This window comes from Hibiscus syriacus, unplaced genomic scaffold (genome assembly GCF_006381635.1).
Source record: "Hibiscus syriacus cultivar Baekdansim isolate YM2019G1 unplaced genomic scaffold, ASM638163v2 tig00110716_pilon, whole genome shotgun sequence".
NCBI lineage: Eukaryota > Viridiplantae > Streptophyta > Magnoliopsida > Malvales > Malvaceae > Hibiscus > Hibiscus syriacus.
Genome location: NW_024062835.1, coordinates 207475 through 229693, shown reverse-complemented (window position 1 = coordinate 229693; position 22219 = coordinate 207475). Strand labels below are relative to the sequence as shown.

Below are 22219 nucleotides of genomic sequence, written 5' to 3'. Positions count from 1 at the left end.
CCCTTATTATTTTTATTCAATATAGTTAGTTAAACAAACTCTAAGATGTATTCTACCTTCCTTTCACCTCCCCATCCCCTCTTTTCTCTCTGTTTTCTCTTAGTCGCTCATCATTTTTTTTCCATTCTCATTGCATCGAGAAAGCTCAAGGAAACGAACAGATATTGTTAATATAGCATTCAAGGCAGGACACCAGCCGTTTGATATGATCTGGTATTTCCATCTTCCGTCATTAACGATTGCTTTATTCTTCTTTTTTAATTTCACTTGATTGAATGTTCGGAAAATATTGATTATATTCGCTTCATTTTTTTTCTTTTCAATCTTCTTAATCTCGAATGGTGTGTTCTTGAATGTTCCTCGTTTTAAAGAATGTGCATTGGCTTCCACTTGATCGCCTTCTGTAATTTAATTTTCTCCGTGAGAACTTGTAATAAGTACTTCGATATTATTTAATTAAAAGAAATTTTGATCTTACATTTATTGGCTTAGAATTTTCATTGAAAACAGGAAATTAGAACTGGAAATTGTTTTAAAAATAAGAAAAAAAAGTCTTTTGCGAATTATTTGTTTTAACTGAAATTGAAACTGCCTAGTTTACTGTACTGAAGCATTTGGATGTGGTTTAATATGAACGGCTTGGTTGATCGTGGCGCGAAGTAATGGCCAAGAATGGCCATCTATTTATTGTTGGTTGGATTATGAAGCAGTAGTTCTTGCATTGGCGGGAAACATGAACATTGTAAAAGGTGTTGCCGACCTTATTCGACGGTCTAGTGGTCACACTGGAGAATCTTCAGGGGAAAAAGAGGAGATATTGTCTCCTCCTACACCAAGGATTCGTTTCAGGTACGTGATGCTATCCGAATTTTGTTATCACACATTATTCAGAAATGATCACTATAATGGAGTTTTTGAGAATAAAATTTGGAGATGTTTTAGCACTTTAGAGTAAACTTATTTTTGAACAAGTTGATTAGTTCCATTTGTCCAAGCTGGCAGTTCATTTGGTTCTTTATTCATTTTGGTATTTTTCTTCCAGTGGAGTAGACGATGAAGCAGTTTTGAGTTCATTGTGGGAGAGATATGAGAATACCGAAGATAAGGTATTCCTTCATGTCTTCAAAAGTTTTTAAATGCTTTTTTAGTTATCTGGTTTAACTACACCATTTGTAGAGTTTTCTTTTACCTTCTATCAATTCATGTATTCTTTTTCCTAGATTTGGTCCAAGAAAAGGAATGTCTTGTTAACAACTTGGTAGGAGGTGATTATGACATATAATATAAACTGTAATTAGACCAACTCTAGATGGAGTGTGGTCATTCTGCTAGAGAAGGTAAAAGTTTTAGAGAAGAAACCTTTCTTTAATCATTGAGCATTGAAACTTCGTTCATGCTTGTTTAGTATTATTGTAACATTCTTAACTACTCACATGGTATTCAATTCACAATTTTTAAAGGCTTTTAAATGTTCATTGGAAATAGTTTTACATGTCTTTTAGTTGTTTTCTCACTTTAGGTGACTTCTCATCAGTTTTGAGCAATTACTTTATTAATCAATTCTTTTTCCCTCCTGCAATTCAGGTCTTTATATGTAATCTCATAATTTTAAAAATATTCTTCTAATATAAAATTCTAATAATCTTCATCTTTAATGTTTATATCTATTGATAATATATCTTCAGTTGTCTATATTAATCTTCCCCCACCCTCTGGTTTGCATGATTTTAGGAGGAAAAGAAACGACTATTTCATATTTTCCTGAAGCAGTTTTTGACAGTATTCAAGAACTGGGAGCCTGTTAATGCTGGTCAGTTACCAGAGGCTGATCAACCTGGAGAGAATTCTACTATTGATAATGATATTATTGGTTGTTCTGTCGGGCATCCTTCTGAGATCATTTTGACATTGTCTGAAGAGGTTGTGCAATTAACCATTTTGGTCTCTGAGAGTAAGTTGATATTTATCTATTAAGGAAGTTCCTTTCGTTTGACATTATTTGTTGATAGGAAGGACATAAGGGGAGAAAAAAATTGGAAATTGAATTAGAATGGGAAAGAAATTCTAAATTTTAAAACATTTGTTTTTAGAAAAATGATAGAAATTTAATAACCTACTCTTAAAAATATAAAATTTCATATGCAACCTAAGATTTGTTAAGAACTAGTTCAGATTGAAGTTTTAACATGGTAATTAATTACAGTTTCATTCATTCCTTGTAATTTTTTTGGATATCCCTTGTAAGTGCTAAAACTCCTCTTTGTTACATTATTGTTAATATGTCCTTTATTGGAAAAATTTTACAGCTTTATTTTCTAAGTAAAATTAATCAAAAGACATTGTTACCAGAGATTATCACAGGTGAAGGTGGTAGTATGCACTCTTAATTATTCCAATTTTTATGGTTCTCTTTTCCTATATATAGGTTGATTGAGAATTTATTATAAATGTTTATTCTTCATTATATTTTATTTATTCTTTTCATTATGAATCCAGTAAATACAGGTGCGGGACGCACAACAACAGACGTTCCTGCAGCTTCCTTAAGCTTGATAATCACTTCCGAAGGGTTACCTGTTTTGGATGCTTTAAAAATTATCATTCGTTCACTGCGTAATTGCAGAGTTTTTGGCTACTATGGTGGAATTCAGAAACTTATTGCATTAATGAAAGGTACAATTAATTTATTAATGGCCAATATATTGTTACTTCCGGCATGTTTTGTTTTTAGGGTACCCTATTGATGTGATTTAGAAGAAAAAATGTAGTGAAACAATATAAATATGACTGAAATACGAATTGGAAAGATGGAACTAAAGATAAGTTAGGTTAATAGAAGACCCCTAGTTTTTCTATTAATTCAAAGAAAATGGCAAAAGCCATGAATTTTACTTTAATTTACTCTTATTAAACGTGTAGGAAACTTACAATTATATATACAAGACTAGGCCTTATCTTAGGTAACTTCTAAACTAGGTAAGAGACTAATTCTAGTAAAAAAAAAATCTCTTAGATTTAGGGATACTAACTAAATAGAATATTTACAAATCCAACTCAATCTTTTTAACTTAGGGAACTAATCTCTGACACTCCCCCTCAAGCTGGGAGCATGGATATCTTCCATCCCCAGCTTGTTTGTTAACTTCTGAAAATACTTACCAGGTAGACCCTTGGTAAGTATGTATGCAACTTGATCTCTAGTGGTCACATAGGGAGTACAGATCAGGCCACTGTCAAGTTTCTCTTTTATGAAATGTCATTCCACTTCAACATGTTTTGTTCTGTCATGTTGAATTGGATTATGAGCAATGTTGATTGCTGACTTGTTATCACAGTAGAGTTTCATTGGTCCATTCCACTTTACCTTCAAGTCTTCTAAAATAATCTTCAGCCATAATAACTCACAAATTTCCAATGCCATAGCTCAAAATTCAGCTTTTGCATTTGATCTAGCCACCACATTCTATTTTTATTTTTTTTGCTTCTCCAAGTAACTAAGTTACCTCCAAAGAAAGTGCAATAGCCTGAAGTTGACCATCTATCAATTATGGATCCTGCATAATCTGCATCCATGTATTCTTCTAGAGTCAAGTTTCCCCCTCTTCTAAATAGAATTATTTTCCCTGGTGTACCCTTCAAGTATTGCAAAATTTGGACTACAACCCTTAGGTGTGATTCCTTAGGATTGTGCATGAATTGGCTCACAACCTCAACATCATATGCTATGTTTGGTCTGGTGTGTGACAAATAGATAAGCTTTCTAATGAGTCTCTAAAAAAACTTATGTCAACTACTATATCATTCTCCTTTGGGTCTCCAAGCATGTGATTCACTATTATAGGAGTTTCTGCTGGTTTACATCTTAGTTTTCTAGTTTCCTTCAACAAGTCCAAAGTATACTTCTGCTGAGATATAAAAGTCCCTTGCTGTGAGTGAGCCACCTCAATACTAAGGAAGTATTTTAATCTTCCAAGGTCCTTCACTTCAAACTCTTTTATAAGACACTTCTTTAAGTTACTAATTCCTTCAGAATCATTACCTGTAATAATTATATAATTTATATACACCAACAGTGCAGTTACTCCCCCTGAAGGAGAGTATTTCACAAACAAAGTATGATCACCTTGGCTATTTTTGAAGCCTTGTTTTAGTATTACTTTAGTAAATCTCTCAAACCAAGCTCTTGGGGATTATTTTAGTCCATAAAAAGCTTTTCTCAATTTACACACTGCCTGTCCAGTATTCAAATCAAATCCGAGTAGAATATCCATGTAAACTTCTTCTTCAAGGTCCCCATGCAAGAAGGCATTCTTGATGTCAAATTGCTGCAAATTCTATCCCTGAATATATGCTAAGGATAGTAGGGCCCTCATTGTGTTCATCTTTGCAGGGGAAAACATTTCAAGATAGTTAATTCCATAGGTTTGAGAATACCCCTTTGCCACCCATCTTGTTTTGTACATTTCTTTAGAACCATCTGATTTATACTTGATAATAAATACACATATGTATCCCACTATTTCTTTCCCTTCTGGCAGCTTCACTAAATCCCATGTCTTATTCTTCTCTAACACCTCCATTTCATCTTTCATAGCCTTTTTACAGTTCTCATTTTCTAATGCCTCAGATATTGTTATAGGAATATCAATGTTATTTAGGCTAGTAAGGAAGGTTCTGTGATTAGGGGATAGGTTTTTGTAGATAAAAAATAGATAAGTAGAATGTTTGGTGGTGCAAGTTATGTTTTCTTTTCTAATAGTAATGGGAAATTCAAAATCATAAGCATATATAGTATTTTTAGCATCACTTTTTTCAAAAGGAGTTTCAGAGTGTACCTTAAATTTCATAGGAACAGGAGAAGGAGATGATTGAATCTGTATATATGTCTTCTTCTTCAAATAGACCCTTAGGGACAAATAGTGTCCTGAATATTGGGCTATGGTGTATTAATGTTTGGTTGAAGAGTAGAAGTTTGAGGAATACTAGGTTCTGACTGGGGAGATGATGAAGTAGAAGTAGGTTGTGTTTTTGTAGAATGTGTAGATATAGGTGTAGAAGCATACTGTGTTTCTGTATAATGTATAGGTATATGTGTAGATTTAGGAAGATCAATAAGGGGTTGAAGTAAAAAAAAATTGCATCCTTATCTTCCCTAAAAGATATATCCCCTTAAGATAAGGAACTTTAAAATAACTCTCTTTTTCGACAAAAGTGACATCAGCAAAAGTGTAGTATTTTCTTGTAGGAGGGTGATAGTATTTGTAGCCCTTTTGAGTAGAGGAATACCCAATAAAAATGCATTTCAATGCCCTTGGATCAAGTTTCCCTCGGCCTTGAGAATGAATGCGAAAAAAGCATCACACCAAATACTCTTGGTTTTAGATTAAAAGATTGACTGAAATCTGGAAAGAACTTTGTAAGGGTTTGAAGGGGACTTTGGGATTCAAGGACTTTAGTGGTAGTCTATTTATGTAAGTGGCAGTTAACACAGCTTCCTCCAGTACCTTTTAGGGACATTATTTTAAAATAAAAGGGTTCTAGTTATGGCAAGAAGATGTACATTCTTCCTTTTTTATACCCCATTCTGTTGGGGAGTGTTTACACAAGAGAACTCATGTATAATATCTCTTTCTAAAAAAAAGGTGACATGGCTTGAATAAAGTAGTCCTTGGCATTATCTATTATGATTCGTTTTATTTCAGCCCCAAATTGAGTCTTGATCATGGTATAAAAGGTTTTAAAAGTAGAGGAAACATCAAACTTATGTTTTAGTAGATAAATCCAAGTAACCCGAGTATAATCATCTATAAAAGACACAAACCATTTATCCCCAGTTATGTCAGGAATAGTGGAAGGCCCCCAAACATCACTGTGAATAAAGGTAAATGGACTGTTGGTCCGCTTATTACTTGCTGCAAATTCACAAACTTCACAATGAAAATTTTCAATATTTAAGGAATTACACAATGAGGGAACATAATATTTAAGAGTCTAAAAGATAGGTGACCAAGGCGAAAGTGATGCATCCAGATTTGGTCTTTATTGATTGTATATTCGAATAAAAAAGACAATGGTTGAGTATTCGAAACTCTAGTTGGTCTACTAAGGTCTTTAAGGTAGTATAAGCCATTTATTTCCTTAGCACACCCAATCATCATTATTTTTTGCTCCTGAAAAATACATTGTGTATGATGAAATAAAACATTGCATTTAGTGTATTTAATAAGCTTTGGAATAAAGATAAGGTTATTAAATAGTTTTGGCACATGTAGAACATTTTTAAGCAATAGGTTTTACTGATGGCAATATCTCCTTAGCCAGCAACCGTTACCATAGTACCATCTGCAACTGTGATTTTCTTGTTGCTAGAGCAGGCTATGTAGGTGAGAAATTTTAGTGATGTTATGTGATCAGTGGCTCCTAAGTCAATTACCCAGGAGTTTTGGGTAGGTATGTGGGTGGATGATTCCAAGGCAATAGAATTCTAAGAAGAGGAATAAGATATACATGAGAAAACTAGATTGCATGTACCTGTAGATGATGGTTTTTCTAAAGATTCCAGTAGGTTCTTCAATTTTTCTACTTCTTCCCGGTTGAATTCCATGGATTGTTCATCAGACTCCTTAGCCACATGTTTAGTTGCATAAGCTTTTCTTTGTCCTCTTGTTGAGCCTCATTTATCTGTGAAATTTTTATTTGCAATCTGAGGCTTTCCATGTAACCTCCAACACTTCTTTTTGGTGTGATGAGGTTTTTTGAAGTAAGTACAACATAAGGAGTCCTTGTTAACAGTCCTTGTTTCTTCTGGCATGCCTTCAATATTCTGCTGCTCTAAAAGATTTGGACCCTAATTAACAACCCTAGTAACCAAGGCTGAACTTTCTACTTGATTGTTTTCAACCACCATCACTTATTTTCTTCCTTCTTCAGCACGAATGATAGTAATAGTTTCATTCAATAAGGGCAGATATTCTTTTCCTAGAATCTGGACCTTTACTACATCAAATTCTATATTTAGTCCAGCAGGAAAATCATAAATCCTATCTTTTTCTACAAATATCTTTAGAATTGTTGCATCCTCACTGCATTTCATCTGAATACATTGATAGTGATCCATTTCATGCCACAGATTCTGCAACATATTAGAATACTCTGTAATAGATTTGCTTCGTTGTTTAGTGGTTGAAATCTTGCTCCTGATTTCATAAATCTGGACAGTATCTCGAACCTTCGAATATGTTTGTTTTACATCCTCCCAAATCTCCTGGGTTGTTCCAATAAACATGCATGTGTCACTAATTTCAGGCACCATTGAATTCCACAACCAATACATAACCAATGAGTCTTGTTTATCCCAAGCCTCGAATATGAGATCTCCTTCCTTAGGATCCGTTCAGAGGAGATGACTAAGTTTACTTGTCCCTTTTAAGAAAGTCCGAACCAATTATGACCACTTAAGGTAGTTTTTTCCATTCAATCTATAAGCGTCTTGTATGTTTTGTAAGGCACTTATCGAATTAAAGTACTTTCCTCCCTCATTGTGCCTCCTTTAGCAGTTTCTGTACTGCTGGAATCACCCGTATTGCCTAGATCTTGCTGATCAAGTGTCATACTCTCTTAAAAAATAATAATAACTAAGAAACAAATGCTCAACAAGAAGACTACGACCAAAATATAAGTAGCTCTGATACTATGACAAAAGCAATGAATTTTACTATAATTCACTCTTATTAAACGTGTAAGAAACTTACAATTATATACAAGCCTATGCCTTATCTGAAGTAACTTCTAAACTAGGTAAGAGACTAATTCTAGTAATAAAAAGAATCCCTTAGATTTAGGGATACTAACTAAATAAAATATTTACAAATCCAACCCAATCTTCTTAACTTAGGTAACTAATCTCTTACAAAAATAATAATGATAAGTTGTGGTTGTAATTATTTTTACAACTTATTCATACTAGGTTACAAAGGTATTTTTGATCTTATCTCTTGATCTAAAATATAAAGGAAAAACACAAGCCAAACGACATTGTGGTAAAAGAATTGTTGTTATTCATTGAGATCTTAGGTTTGAGCACCATGAATGTCAAAAGTGTGATACTTACCAAGATTAATTCCTATGACCTCACTTCTTTAAAATCCAACACATCTTCAACAACCTTAGTCTTTTTATTAAGATGTTGTTACACTTGATATGATGGCTTCAAATTATGATACTTTTCCTTTGGAAATCTTTCTAGCCTCAAATGAACAAGAACATAGTCTCCCTATTCAAACTCCTTATTTCGAAAAGCTTGATTAGCTTATTAGCATAACTCTAATTGCTTGCTTCCATGACAGCCCCCTCACTCTTCATTAACTTGTCATAAATGATAAGAAAAAACCTCTCCATCGTCACTCTCTCTAGTATATATTGTGGTTTAAGTCCATATTCAACTTCAAAAGGTGTCTTCTTAATTGTTCTATGCACGAAGTTGTTTTATGCAAACTCAATATGAGGAATGATCAAATCCCAACTCTTCACGTGATTCTCAATAATACATTGAGATGAATTTTCTAAGCTTCGATTAACGACTTTTTCCCCCATCTATTTGTAGATGATAAGTGCTAGAAAAATTCACGTGAGTTCCTATTTTCTTTCAAAAAGTTCTACAAAAATGTCTAACAAATTTTACATCCCTATTAGAAACAACAAATGTTGGTACAACATGGAGCCTCACCACTCCTATAACACCCTAAATCTGATTCGCTATAAACGGTGGGCTTAAGGTGTCACATTAGACCACTGAAGCGACCAACAAATTTAAAAACGTTTCTTGTTTTCAATAATCATTCATATACTTAAAATTTGATATTGAAATGACAACATCTATAAACATTGCAAATCGTTTATACAAAACCGAAGCTCCTTATTATATAATGTATATCAACATAGAAATTAAAATACTAATAAAGTTTCAGACCAAATACAAATGAGAGTACTATGAATACATATGTCCTCTAAAATAATCAAATATTCTACTTTGATATAGAGATACTAAAATATATTCAGTGATGGTGTTCCTCAACACGATTTCTGATCTACTAACATGCAACTGAATACATTTGAACGTTAAGTTTTACAAGCTCAACGATACAATTCTTGTTAAAAATAGAGAAAATTGTTTAGAACATAAAAGAGTATGTATTCTCTGTTATTTTTCTCATTCAAAATGACTACCTAGACTAGGCTTTATATAAGCAGATTAACAATATATATATAACTCTAGCTTGAGTCATATTAAAAGTTAACTTAATCTAACTAACACTCTATATAAAATCTTATCTTATTCAATATCTTAGTTAGATAAGATGCACAATACAAATAAAAAATAAAATAGAACTAAATTACAATTAAACTGTAATTTATTTAGTTACAACCTATACTCCCTATCAAACTAGTAAATGTATATTGTAGAGTCCGAGCATGGATATGGTCTCATCAAAGTTTTCTCTTGAAGGGATTTGATGAGGACATCTGGAAACTATTTTTGTGTATGAACATAGTTTAATTTAATTGATTTTCACATATTTATTTTTATCATGGTGGACAAGATTCTTGACAATGTCGATGGTAGATTGGTTTTTTCTTTTTACCTCGAACAATCCATTGAAGTCCACTTCCAATTTTTTTCAACAATCTTTGTATCCATATTCCTTCTTAAATTCTAAGCTCCAGTGCTCAAAATTCTACTTCAACATTACTTCTTGACACTACAATTTTTTCTTACTTCCGTATGTAATCAAATTTCTCCAGACAGATGAGCAGTAACCACTTGTGGATCATATTTAGGCTAATTCTTTAGTCCAACTAGCATAAAAAGAATTTCTACATGTAGTTCTCACTTTTCCTGAAAATCAGTCTGTGTCTAGGTGTCATCTTGAGATACTTTAAAATCCTATTAATTGTTGATTTTAATATGTTTAGTTCTATCATGGTGGAAATATTCTTAGCAATGTTGATGGTAGATTAGTTGTCTCTTTTTACTTTGTATTGTCCATTGAAGTCCACTTCCAATCTTTTTCAACAATCCTTGTATCCACATTCCTTCTTAAATTAGTACTAGTACTCGAAATTATACTTCAACACTACTTCTTGACACTACAATTTTTTCTTACTTCTATATGTAACCAAATTTCTTTAGACGACTGAGCAGTAACTACTTGTGGATCTTATTTTGGTTAACTCTCTAGTCCAACTAGCATAAAAAAGAATTTCTACCATGCAGTTCTCATTCTTCCTGAAAATCAATCTGTGTCTGGGTGTCATCTTGAGATACTTTAAAATCCTATTAATTGTTAATTTTCATTTGTTTAGTTCTATCATGGTAGACAAGATTCTTGGTAATGTTGATGGTAGATTAATTGTCGCTTTTTTCCTCGAACTGTCCATTGAAGTCCACTTCTATTTTTTCCAACATTCCTTATATCTACATTCCTTAAATTCGCACTAGTGCTCGGAATTCTATTTCAACACTACTTCTTGACACCAATTTTTTTTTTACTTCTGTAAGTAACCAAGTTTCTCCAGACAGATAAGGAGTAACCACTCGTGGATCTTATGTCGGTTAACTCTCTAATCCAACTAGCATAAAAAAGAATTTCTACCATGCAATTCCCATTCTTCCTGAAAATCAGTGTGTTAGGTGTCATCTTGAGGTACCTTAAAATCTTATTAATTATTTTAAGATGCTCTTCTATAGGGTCATTCATATGTTGGCTCGTGATTCTTACTGAAAAAGAAATGTCTGGTTTGATTAGAGATAAATAAATTAACTTATCAACTAATCTTTGGTATTGATATTTTTTTATTGAAATTTCAATGTCATCCTTAATTTTAAGTTCGGATCCGTAGGAGTCTCGACTAGTTTGCATCCTAACTTACCGATTTCAATGAGTAAATCCATTATGTACTTTCTTTGAAAGATAATTTTTTCAATTTTTGATCTAACTATCTCCATTTTCATAAAATATTTGAGTGAACCAAGGTCTTTAGTTTTAAATACAACATTCAAAAGACTCTTTAATTTACTAATTTCTATAGCGTCATCATCAGTTACGATGATATCAGTTTTGATCAAACTAATAATGTTTGTATCTAGTTTGATAAAAAAAAATTATAAATTTATCAAATCAAGTTTTTGGTGATTGCTTCAAGCCATGTAAGATTACTTTTATTAGCATAGCTTATGCTTGTTATAGTATTCTTCCAAGTTTAAGGGAATTTTCATGGTTTGAAGCAATCACCAAAAGCTTGATTTGATAAATTTACAAATTTTTTTCATCAAAATGGATACAAGCATTTTCTATTTAGGAAAGTGTTTTAATGTCTAACTAGAAAATGAATCAATCTTCATTTAAATTTTAATTCTTTTATCACCGATCTTGCCTTGAATATTTCAACACTTCTACTCGGATATATTTGATTATAAATATTCACTTATATTTGATTGTTTGTGTGAATTGGAAAGGTTTTAAGACTGTCCCAAAAGTAAAATTTATTTAAATTCTTCCACTGAATTTAAGATTTGGAGAAATAAAGTTTGTCTTCAAAGAACATCCATGAAAGTATACATTTTCTAAATTATGGGAGAGTAACATTTGATCCCTTCTTAGTAGAGGAGTAAACTAAAAAGACATATTTTATGAATTTAGGGTCAAATTAGTTCTTAATTGTTGGTGAACATGAACAAATGATGAACAACTAAATACTTTTAGTGAGAGATTAGAAGAAACATATGTGAAATGGGGAATTAGTTGAAGAAGAACATCACAAGGTATATTACAATGTAACACTTTGTTAGGTATTCGATTTGTAAGGTATGTGATAGTTAAAACAGTTTTTCTCCAAAAATATTTAGGAACACTCATGGAAAACATTAAGGATCTGATCGCCTCTAGAAGGCATCTATTTTTTCGATCAACTAACCCATTTGTTGCGGTGTATCCACATAGGAGCGTACATGAATTATGTTATTTTCTTTAAGATAGGAACTTAGTGTTTTTGTAAAGTAGTCACTCTCATGATCAGTTTTAAGGACTTGAATATAACTTTCAAATTGATTGTCTACCATAGTGTAAACGTTTTGAAATATCTTATTGTCGAAACCTCTTTAAAAAGTAGAAGGTGAATCCTCTTTTAAAAACCAGCTTCAAATGAATATTAAATTATGGTTTGAGAGAGTTGTCACTAATCCTTATTATGGTCTGATTCGATCACCCGAAATTTGTTATTTTTTAAATTAAAATAACATATTAAAGTATGATTACAAGAGAAAATGGATCCAATAGTCGATTACGTGCGGAGAAAGATTAGTACCCCACAACGTTCTTTCGGTACCTAATCGGTTACGTTGTTGTCTTAAAAATGAAAATATTGAATTTGAATGTTAATTTAATTAATAATCTCTTTTAATTGTCCTCGAAGGTTTATTACCATAAACCAAATAAAATAAGTTGAATAATTATAATAATAAAAATACTAATTAATGTTAGGGTTAATATAAAAATAAGTAAAATACCAGCCAAATTAACACATAAAATAGGAATTAAATTAAATTAAAGCTAAAAGAACATAAATTAATAAATGAACAACAAAAAACGTAGAAATTACAAAAAATGAAAAAAAAACGTGTATATATATAATAATCTAAAAACTATACTTATATATTAATAATAAATAGATGATAAACAAATGTAAATAAAGAATGTAAGTAGAAGTATCTAAAAATTAATTACGTAAAAAAGTAAATATAATAAAATATAATATTATAATAACAATCTAATAGTATTAAAAATATGTATAAAAAAGTAGGACTTTCTTTTAAGAATTAAAAGATAAAATCAATATTAATTTATATAAATTTTAGGTTAAAATAAAATAAACTTACGAGAATTGAGGTAGAAATCAATCCAAATACACAAAGACGTGAATCTAAAGACAACTTCTTTGAGATATAGATATGATAACACTCCCTTCTAAGATCGTGTCTTTAACAACCTAGACGATGGAAAAGAACAAATACTTGCTACTGTATAATTGGCCGCTAGCACTTTGAAACAAGACCAAGACAAAAATCGTGAACAAAATGAAAGAACTCTCATATAGAACTTTGAAGAAAAATATAAGTTTATTTCTGAATTTCTGCGTGTCCCAAATACAAAAGTAATGAGCAAACCTAAAACTAAAAAAATTACAAAAGTTTGTTTCAACCTCAAAAACTAAATCTAAAAATAGATAAAACAATATCCTAATTTATCTATATCTATAAAAATGATAAATAAAATTATAAATTATATAAAATAATAAATAAAAATTATTTGCCAAATTTAATTGTAAATAATCAATAAAAGAATTAAAAATTCATAATTACTACAAAATCACACATTGGATCCGTATCCATTTTTCTACTTGTACTATCTTCGTTAAAATGGACATTTCTTGAGTTCTCAATATCTGATTGAGGCGTTCAAGTTGTGTTGGAAAGACAATTGAAAAATGGTTCATAAAAAAGAAGGCATCTCCACATAGAAATGCCCATATCCCATCAGAAAATTTATCGTAAGTCAGATGATATTTCAAGCTTCAAAATCAAAATCAACTTCAATTTATTTTATTTTTTCAAAAAATGTTTGGACCTTAGAAAAAGGAAGGTCAAATAAAAATATGGTATTACAATTGCCACTTTTTGCTTATTGGTGTGGAAATGGAATATGGCAAAGACCAAGAATCACCTGAGACATATATGGGTAAAATTTTGATTCATTCCACTGCAATTTCAGGAAAGGTTGGACATGGGTTGTTTTGATTTGTTGCAACTTCGGGAAGGTCAAATTTGGATAAGTTGATGATCCACTCAGATGCTTTTCAATAGATAAGATCTGGGCTGATTTGGTTCACTGCTACTTTAGGAATGTTAAATCTGGATAAGTTGATGATCAAATTTTCCATTTTTTAGTGAGAAATGATCTAAGTTGATTTTCTTCACTGCTACTTCAGGAAGGTCAAATCCGGATAAGTTGATGATCCATTTTGTCGCTATTTAGGGGAGACATGATCTGAGTTGATTTGCTTCACTACTAAACTAGGAAGGATAAATCTAGACAAGCTGATTATCCACTCTACTGCTTTTTAGGAAGATGAGATCTAGGTTAGCTTTCTCTACTGAAAAATCGGTATGCTGATTCGTAACTTGAGGGTAGGCTAGACTTGTAAAGGTACCATTGACATTGGTTAGTATATCTGAAAGTACATAAATTTGGATGTTTGACCCTTTTCCTCAAGTGAGTCATAATCTAAATGTAAATCACTAAAAGAAGATTTTTTTCAATCTGTTTTGAATTTTAGTATTATCTTGTCTCTAGGGATATGAAACTAGTACTTCAAAAGAAACAATATCGAAGTTTGTGTTTTGAGAGAAACTGTCTTTTTTTTATATAAAAGTACGAGGCCTCGTTAAAAAATCCCTTCATAGTTGTCTCATCCCAAAAAGGAAAGGAATAATTAGAGGAAAGAGGAAAAAAATACCTAAATTTTATTTAAAAACCCAAATAAACACATAAATCCTTGTACAATACCAAAACTACATCCTTCTAGATACAATTAGAACACCCAAAGGTTCCCTAAAATTCACCCAATCCCATCTTTAGATAATTTGTCAGCCTCCAGTAGCTACATCTAGGAATCAACCTAAAAATTATCTCCCTAAACTTTACAAGAGAATCAATTTTCCTAACTAGGCTGCTGAAACAAAAAGGGATAAAAGTAGACAAATTTATTCAATCCACTACAATTTTACAGTCACTTTCCACTATCAATCTACCCATAGTTGCCCAAACAGAGGAGAAGAAGAACTCAATGTCTTTTCTTATTGGCTTCAATTCAGCCAACAGGGGAGGACCAGATCTATCACTTTTTGAAAATGAGTCTAAAGTGATGCTGTAAGAGTCCCTTAGAATACCTGTCAACCCATCATTCCTTACTACTCCATCGTCATTCAATTTGAAAAATCCATCGGTAGAGGGAGTCATCTTTACATTGGCTTGCATTGTACCCCTTTGCACATGAACTTGTCTACTAGGGAGGGGCCACTAATCAGCGAATCCACCAAGATGGGGACGTAAGGGAACTTGGCCAAAAACCACTTTGCCAATCTAAATCTAATGATAAAGAAAAGGGAAGACCTGTCTACTTCCCAATTATCGAAAATAATAAAGTTTTTGAACTTCCAAATAGACCAAAATTATACACCTGTGATGAATTTCCAAATGGTAGACTTTGGCACCAAATCAGCCCAGGAAGTTACGAGGGATGGAAGATCACGAGGCAATGCCCAAGAGACCTCCCAAAACAGTAGGAATTTGTTCTAGAGTTCCCAAGATAGTGCACATGAAATAAACAAATGTTGGACATATTCTTCAACCTGTTTACATATCGGGCAAATGAAATTGTCTGCCAAGGGAACCACATTTTCTTCAACTCTGATTTTACAACCATTTTTTGATGAATTGCTTGCCACAAGAAAGTTTCTACTCTTGGAGAAATAATCCCCGTCTAGACCCATTTCTTCAAAATAGGATTCTCCTTAGGAAACTTAGAGTCAGCCTATAAGCCTTCACCGAAAATAGCCCGTCCCATTTCCAGACCAAGAGAGGAAATCATCCATTGATTCCATCAAGTTAATAATGTTCAATTTCCTCATAAATTTCATCTATTGCTCTAATTCATAGTTGCACAAATTTCTTCTTGTTTGTACATTCCAAGACTAGCCTATAGATTCATATTTGCCAATTTCGACCACTTTGCCCCCTTTATTGGTTGACAGTGCGAAAATCCTAGGATATTGAGCTTTTAAAGGAGAGTCATCTATCCATCCATCATTCCGAAAAGAAATTGACTTACCATTCCCCACTTGAAAGCGAGAATGATTTCTTAAGCACTCTCCAACCATAACATTTTTTCAGGTAATTATTTACTATTCCTTTCCAAATCCAAGAATCTTGGGGAGATTGCAAATTGTTTACTGTCATAGAATTATTGTCAACATAATGTCTACTGCAAATCAAGTTCTTCCACATGGTTTCTCATTCGCAAACTTTGAATTCAATTTCCTCAGCAAAACCCGATTTGTTAAATTCAAATCCAGAACTCCCAAGCCTTCAAATTCCCTTGGGCGACAAACTATTAGCCAATTCACCCAATGAATTTGATTATTCTCTGTTCTACCTCCCTAAAAAAATCTTGTCATCGGTGAGATAAGTTTCTAGCTAACTTTACTCGACATCCTGAACACTGATAGGAAAAAATAATAGAGAATACAACACTGTTCAAAAGCACCAGTCTGTCAGCCATGGACAAGGAAGACACTTTCCAATTTGCTAGTTTTTTATTAAATTTCTGGACAACCGATTCCCACAAATATTATGAGTTCTTCTTGGCTCCTAGTGGTAGAGTATTTCGTAGGGAATGAACCCACTGAGCATCCAATGGTAGAGACCCAATCTTTAAGGGTGTCATCTTCCACATTGATTCCATATAATTTGTTTTTTGAGAGATATAAGTGCAACCCAGCCACTAAACTGAAACTGAAAATTCTCAAGACTATTTTGACGTTTTTAATTTATCCAAGTGAAGTGCGACAAAATATCTGCAAACTGAAGATGTGACAACTGAAAAGGATTTTCTGACTTTTCTATGGAAAAACCACAAAAGAGGCCCATATTACCAGCTTTGGCCAGCACCAAGTGGAGTAGTTCACCAACTATATTAAATAATAAGGGAGAGAGTCTACAACCTTGTCTTAAGCCTTTTTCCATCAGGAAATACTTAGTAGGGGTGTCATTTACAAGGATAAAAATTGAAGCAGAGGTTAGACAACACGAGATCCATGAACACCACCTCTCCCCAAATCCCATTTCCTTCATGATTCTTAATAGAATTGGCCACTTGACCGTGTCGTATGCTCTTCAAAAATCAAATTAATGACAACACCTTGTAGCCATTTGTTTCTCAAATAGTCTATACCTTCATTAGTAGAAAAGCACAATCCAGCAAATACCTACTAGGAATAAACGTAAATTGGGATGGGTTGAAAACTTCTTCAATACAGGAAATAAGTCTATTCGACAGGACTTTAGAAAGAATTTTGTATAGGCTTCTAACATGACTTATCGATCTGTAGTCCTCCAAGCTTTTTGGATTTATCTTATTTGAAATCAAGGTGATGAAGGCATGATTGACACCGTGTTCCCAGTTCCTTCCCCAATGGAAGTCATTGAAGAATTTCATGATTGAGTCATTTATACTTGGCCAAAATTTCTTGAAAAAACCAATGTGAGCCCATCTGAGCCTGGAGCTTTATTACTACCGAAGAACGAGATTGTTTCCCACACTTCCTTTTTTGAAAAATGTTCTTCCAGACATACCTTTTGATCATGGGACAACTTTGAAAACTTTAATTTGATTTCATCTACATCCACCGTTGTTTTGTTGCTGTAAGCTTCCTTGAAAAAATCTGTAACATGGATCTTTATTTGTTTTGGATCCGAAATTCTCTTCCCATCAATCTTCAAGAATGTAATTACATTTATTTTTTCCTGCACAAAGTACAAAGATGGAAGTATCTCATGTTTCTGTAAACATGCTTGACCCATTTAGCTCTCGACTTCTGGAACCAAATGCTTTCATCAATCCTATGTAACCCCCATATCTCATTTTTGTACTGAAGTAGCATATTCCATTCTTTGGAGAAAAGAATTTCTTTTTGAGACTTGACTTCCATGTCTTGAATTTTAGATTTTATCTCTGTAATTGACTCAGAAATCCCAAGGTGTTTACTGCCATACCAATTTTTTATCACATTTTTTTGTACCTTGCAGAATGCTAAGGATTCCCATACAATTGTTCTCCTTCTTTAGATCAATTATGGAAGATCTGACCAAGTCTTCGAAGCCTTCTTCATCTAACAGGTAATTGAAAAATCTGAAAGGCTTAGGACCTCGGTTCTAACATTTATCTTCTAACACTTCCGAATGGTGATCATAGAATGATTTAGAGAGGAGGCATTGAACTATGTTCAGAAAACGATTTAGGAGGCTGCCATTGATCAAGATTCAATCAAGTCTTACCCATATTGACGATTATATGTTATTACACCATGTGAACTGTCATCCCGTAAGTGGAAGATCAATTAAATTGGCTTGTTAAACGAAAGTTTTGAACAAATCTATGGAATGCTAATTTTGGGAAACTCCAATCTTTTTTCTGGATCAAGGTAAGCATTGAAATCTTCCCCAATACATATTGGTAAGTTCATATTGACAATAAATCTAGTAATTCCCTGAAAAACTCTTCTTTCTCTACATCTATAGAAGGGCTGTAAACATTGATGACTACACAATCGAAATTCGTTTCTTTGAAAACCCCTGAGATTGCAATAAATCTTATGTGGATACGCTCTCGAGTGACTTTAAATAGATTTTCATTTCACAGACAAAGCAGACCTCTAGCAGACCCAATAGCTGATGAAAAACTGAAACCCTTCAGTAGATCTCCCCAATGTTCCTTCTTAAAGCTTGTTGACAGTGTTCTTGTTTTGTTTCCTGAAGAAGTAACATGATCGGTCTCCTCTTCTTAACAAGCCTCAACACTGCTATCGCCTTTTCTCTTATCCCAATACCTCTTATATTCCAAGAAATTACATTGAATTTTGACATAAAAATTTATGTAAATATCAACAGCAGTAAACATGAACTTAACTACTCATCTCCATAGCCCCCTTCCTCTCCAAATTAATGATCTATTCCTTTAAAATTCTTTAACCCCCTTTGAAAGTTATCCCCAACATATCACTCACCTCTCTAGTTCCTACAACTTCCTTTCTGAAGTTAATGGATGCAAGGGAAGATTTTGATGAAACCCAATCCTGATCCAGGGAGTCTCTTAACTTTATTCTTTGTGCCCTTCATACACTTTATCGAAGAAAATGACTGGCCTACTGACATCTGAAGAAACGCTACAGGTGCAGCGAAGTGAAATTATGATGTGAATCATTTTACTATAATTTTATGAATAAGTTAAAGGCAGCTGCATATTCACTAAGGGAACAATGTGATTATCCTTAATTGTTCGACCTTCTCTAGAAGGGTTCCCACTAGTGTAAATCTCAAGGCCCAAATTCTCACTAGCACTTGATTCTATGATCTGGTTGCTTTCTATCTCAAGCCCATTTTACAAATGGGTTGTCCTAACCTGTTTCTCTTGAGCTCCGACTTTTTGGATGGGTAGTTTACTCTCCACGTTTACAACATTTATTCTATCCACTAGTAACTGAATCCTGACATTAAAACCCACTTCTTTGTTTTTCATCCCCACTGACTGGTGCCTTGAATCCACCAAAAAAACTATTGACATGAACATCATTATCCTCAGGAGAATTAACCTCAGGATTCGTTTCAACATTGCCACTTGTCTGACCCACCTCAAGACACGTATTGACTATGTTTTGGACCTCCTCAAGTGATAATTTATTTCTTAGGTTAACTAGAGGATTTTGATCATCATGTTCCTCGTTCTCTGATGAACTTTATTCCCAGATATCCTCCAACGAGATCCCATCATTTTGATCAATGTACACGTCCGATCTCGTCATAGATAAACATGTTTTAATTTTTACCAAGAATGATCTTCCATTTTCAAATATTCTAATAGATTTTGGCACGTAAAAAGGACTAGCAACCCTCAAAAGAAACTTATCCACTATCAAATCATCTTTATTCTTTGTTTTATCTTGAATAATAATCAGGTGCCCCTATCTGTTAGCCAATCTTGTGAAGATAGAATCATTCCAACTGATAAGAGAGACTCCATAAAGGTTGGCAGAGCAGAAAACAATGGGAACACCTTCCTCCATAACAAGCTTATCTAACCACTCAAACCAATACGACAGTTCTACCTTTTGATTCAGCCATGTATCGATCATTACTTTTTCTGAAGGGAAAATAAGGATACACGAATTCCTAGCAAAGCCCCATCTCATGATTTTGATGTCTATGACATCGTTAAAAAGAGATTTCTACACAAAGTCTAACTCATACCTAATTTTTGTAATCCCAATTAAAGAACTCTTAATACATTCCTTTCTTTTGCTGGCATGAAGAAATTTGTCGAGTTTCTTATTCCCCCATGAACAGTTAACTTTGGACTCGCTAATCCATTAGAAATCCTACTACTATTCTCTAAAGCTTATTTGTAAGTCCTTTCGTCATTAAACTACTTAAGTAGTTCCTCAATCTCCTCTGATTTTCTGGAGGTTTCCTCCGTTCGCCTCTTTAGCACTTCACCATTTCTTTCAGATGTAGTTTTCTGGCTCTTCATGTTTGGGTACTTAGCTATCCCAACCGAAACCCTTCTCCCATCTATCAGGATGTTGTTCAGCTTCCTGATAGCATTCAACTAATCATCTTGACTTGCAAAGTGAACAAAAGCGAAGGAGGATTCTCTATACTTTGGTCTATTGTTGACAAAGGGGATAAAATCCTTTGTCACCTTTCCATGGTGATTGAATAGTTCCCTTAACGTTCCTTTAGAAACTCATCTACTGAGATTATCGATGAAAACAGACCAGGTTGCTCCAGTGGGGAGCGAACCGACTCTAGGACTTCTATTAGAGATAAGTTATTTTTTAAAAAAATTAAAAAAATATAATTATTTTGAGATAAATTGTCTCAAGATAGATGGTATTTGTGTTCAAATCTCATATTTCAAAGGGAATTCTTTCAAATGAGACGAAAGATTTTCTAGTTCATCATAGTGATTGTGTAACTTGTCCTACTTCAAATGCTATTGCTTATTTGTAAAGTGGATGCCTAATTCTTAAAGTTATATCACATTTTTTGTTCATTATAATGATTGGGTAGCTCGTCCTACCTTGAATGCTATTACTTTTCAACAAAGTGGACGCCTTTGTTATGAAGTTACACTATATTTCTGGTTCATCATAGTGATTAGGTAGCGCATCCTACCTTAAATACTATGACTTCTTAGTAAAATGGACACCTCTGTCAGGAAATTATGCCACATTTCAGGTTTATCATAGTAATTGGATAGTTTTTCCTACCTCTAATACTATGACTTCTTCGTTAAGTGGACGCCTCCTTCTTGAAATTATGTCATATATCTGGTTTATTACAACGATTGGGTAGCATGTCCTACCTCGAATGTCATGACTTCTGTAAAGTGGACACCACCATGAAGTTACACCATATTTTTGGTTCATCATAGCAATTGGGTTGTCCGTCTTACCTCGAATGCCATGAATTTTATAAAGTAGACATCTTTATTGTGAAGTTACGTCACATTTATGGTTCATCATAGTGATTGGGTAGCCTGTCCTGCCTCGAATAATATGACTTCTTTTGTAAAGTGGATGCTTGTCTTAAAGTTACATCACTTTTTTGGTTCATCAAAAATATTGAGTAGTCTGTCCTACCTCGAATGCCATGAATTTTGTAGGGATGATGCTTCCGTCATGAAGTTATGCCTTATTTCTAGTTCATCATAGTGATTGGGTAGCATGTCCTACCTCGAATACAACGACTTATTTTTAAAGTGGAATCCTCCATGTTGCAGTTATGTCACATCAAATTTTGATATCAAATATCATCAAGTTCAAACTTTTGGCTTCCTTTTTTTGAGATTAGCCCACAAAAATATTCTTATTTCCTGGAAGATCCTACAAAATCATATGTGAATGCATCTTATCATTAATGTAATACTTATATTTGTCTAGGATGTGCACAAAGAAAACAATATTTTGCATCTTTGTCCTTTTAAGAGACTTCAATTGTTGGTCTTTTTTCTTTGTCCATATTTTTTTGGTATGCCCAACATTGGTTGGATCGTCAATTGTCTATCATTACTCATAAATTTTTTATATTTGAATATTCTTCTCATTTTGTGCAATAAAGTCGCATTTATTTTTTACCTTTTCTTCGTGCCTTTTTCTTCATAATAAAGATTTATTCTTTGCACAATTGTTCACTCGATCCTGTGATCTTGTAATCTGGGTTGGATGAACTGACTTTTATCCTCAGATTCTTTTAGCTTTGGTTCAATCAAGGGAAAATATCTATGGTTTTATTTGGAAAGTAAAAGTCTACTACCATATCATTATGTT

At 33.2% G+C, this 22219-nt stretch overlaps 1 protein-coding gene across 1 annotated transcript in view; it reads left to right on the top strand.

The window, feature by feature from the left end:
* Window positions 1-2530: 2530 nt before the first annotated feature.
* LOC120138940 (BEACH domain-containing protein B-like) overlaps window positions 2531-22219 on the top strand; it is a 78941-nt gene continuing 59252 nt past the window's right edge. The window contains 1 exon segment of the mRNA XM_039154319.1: window positions 2531-2673. Within this exon segment, the coding sequence (XP_039010250.1) occupies window positions 2667-2673 (7 nt within the window). The 5' untranslated portion in view covers window positions 2531-2666.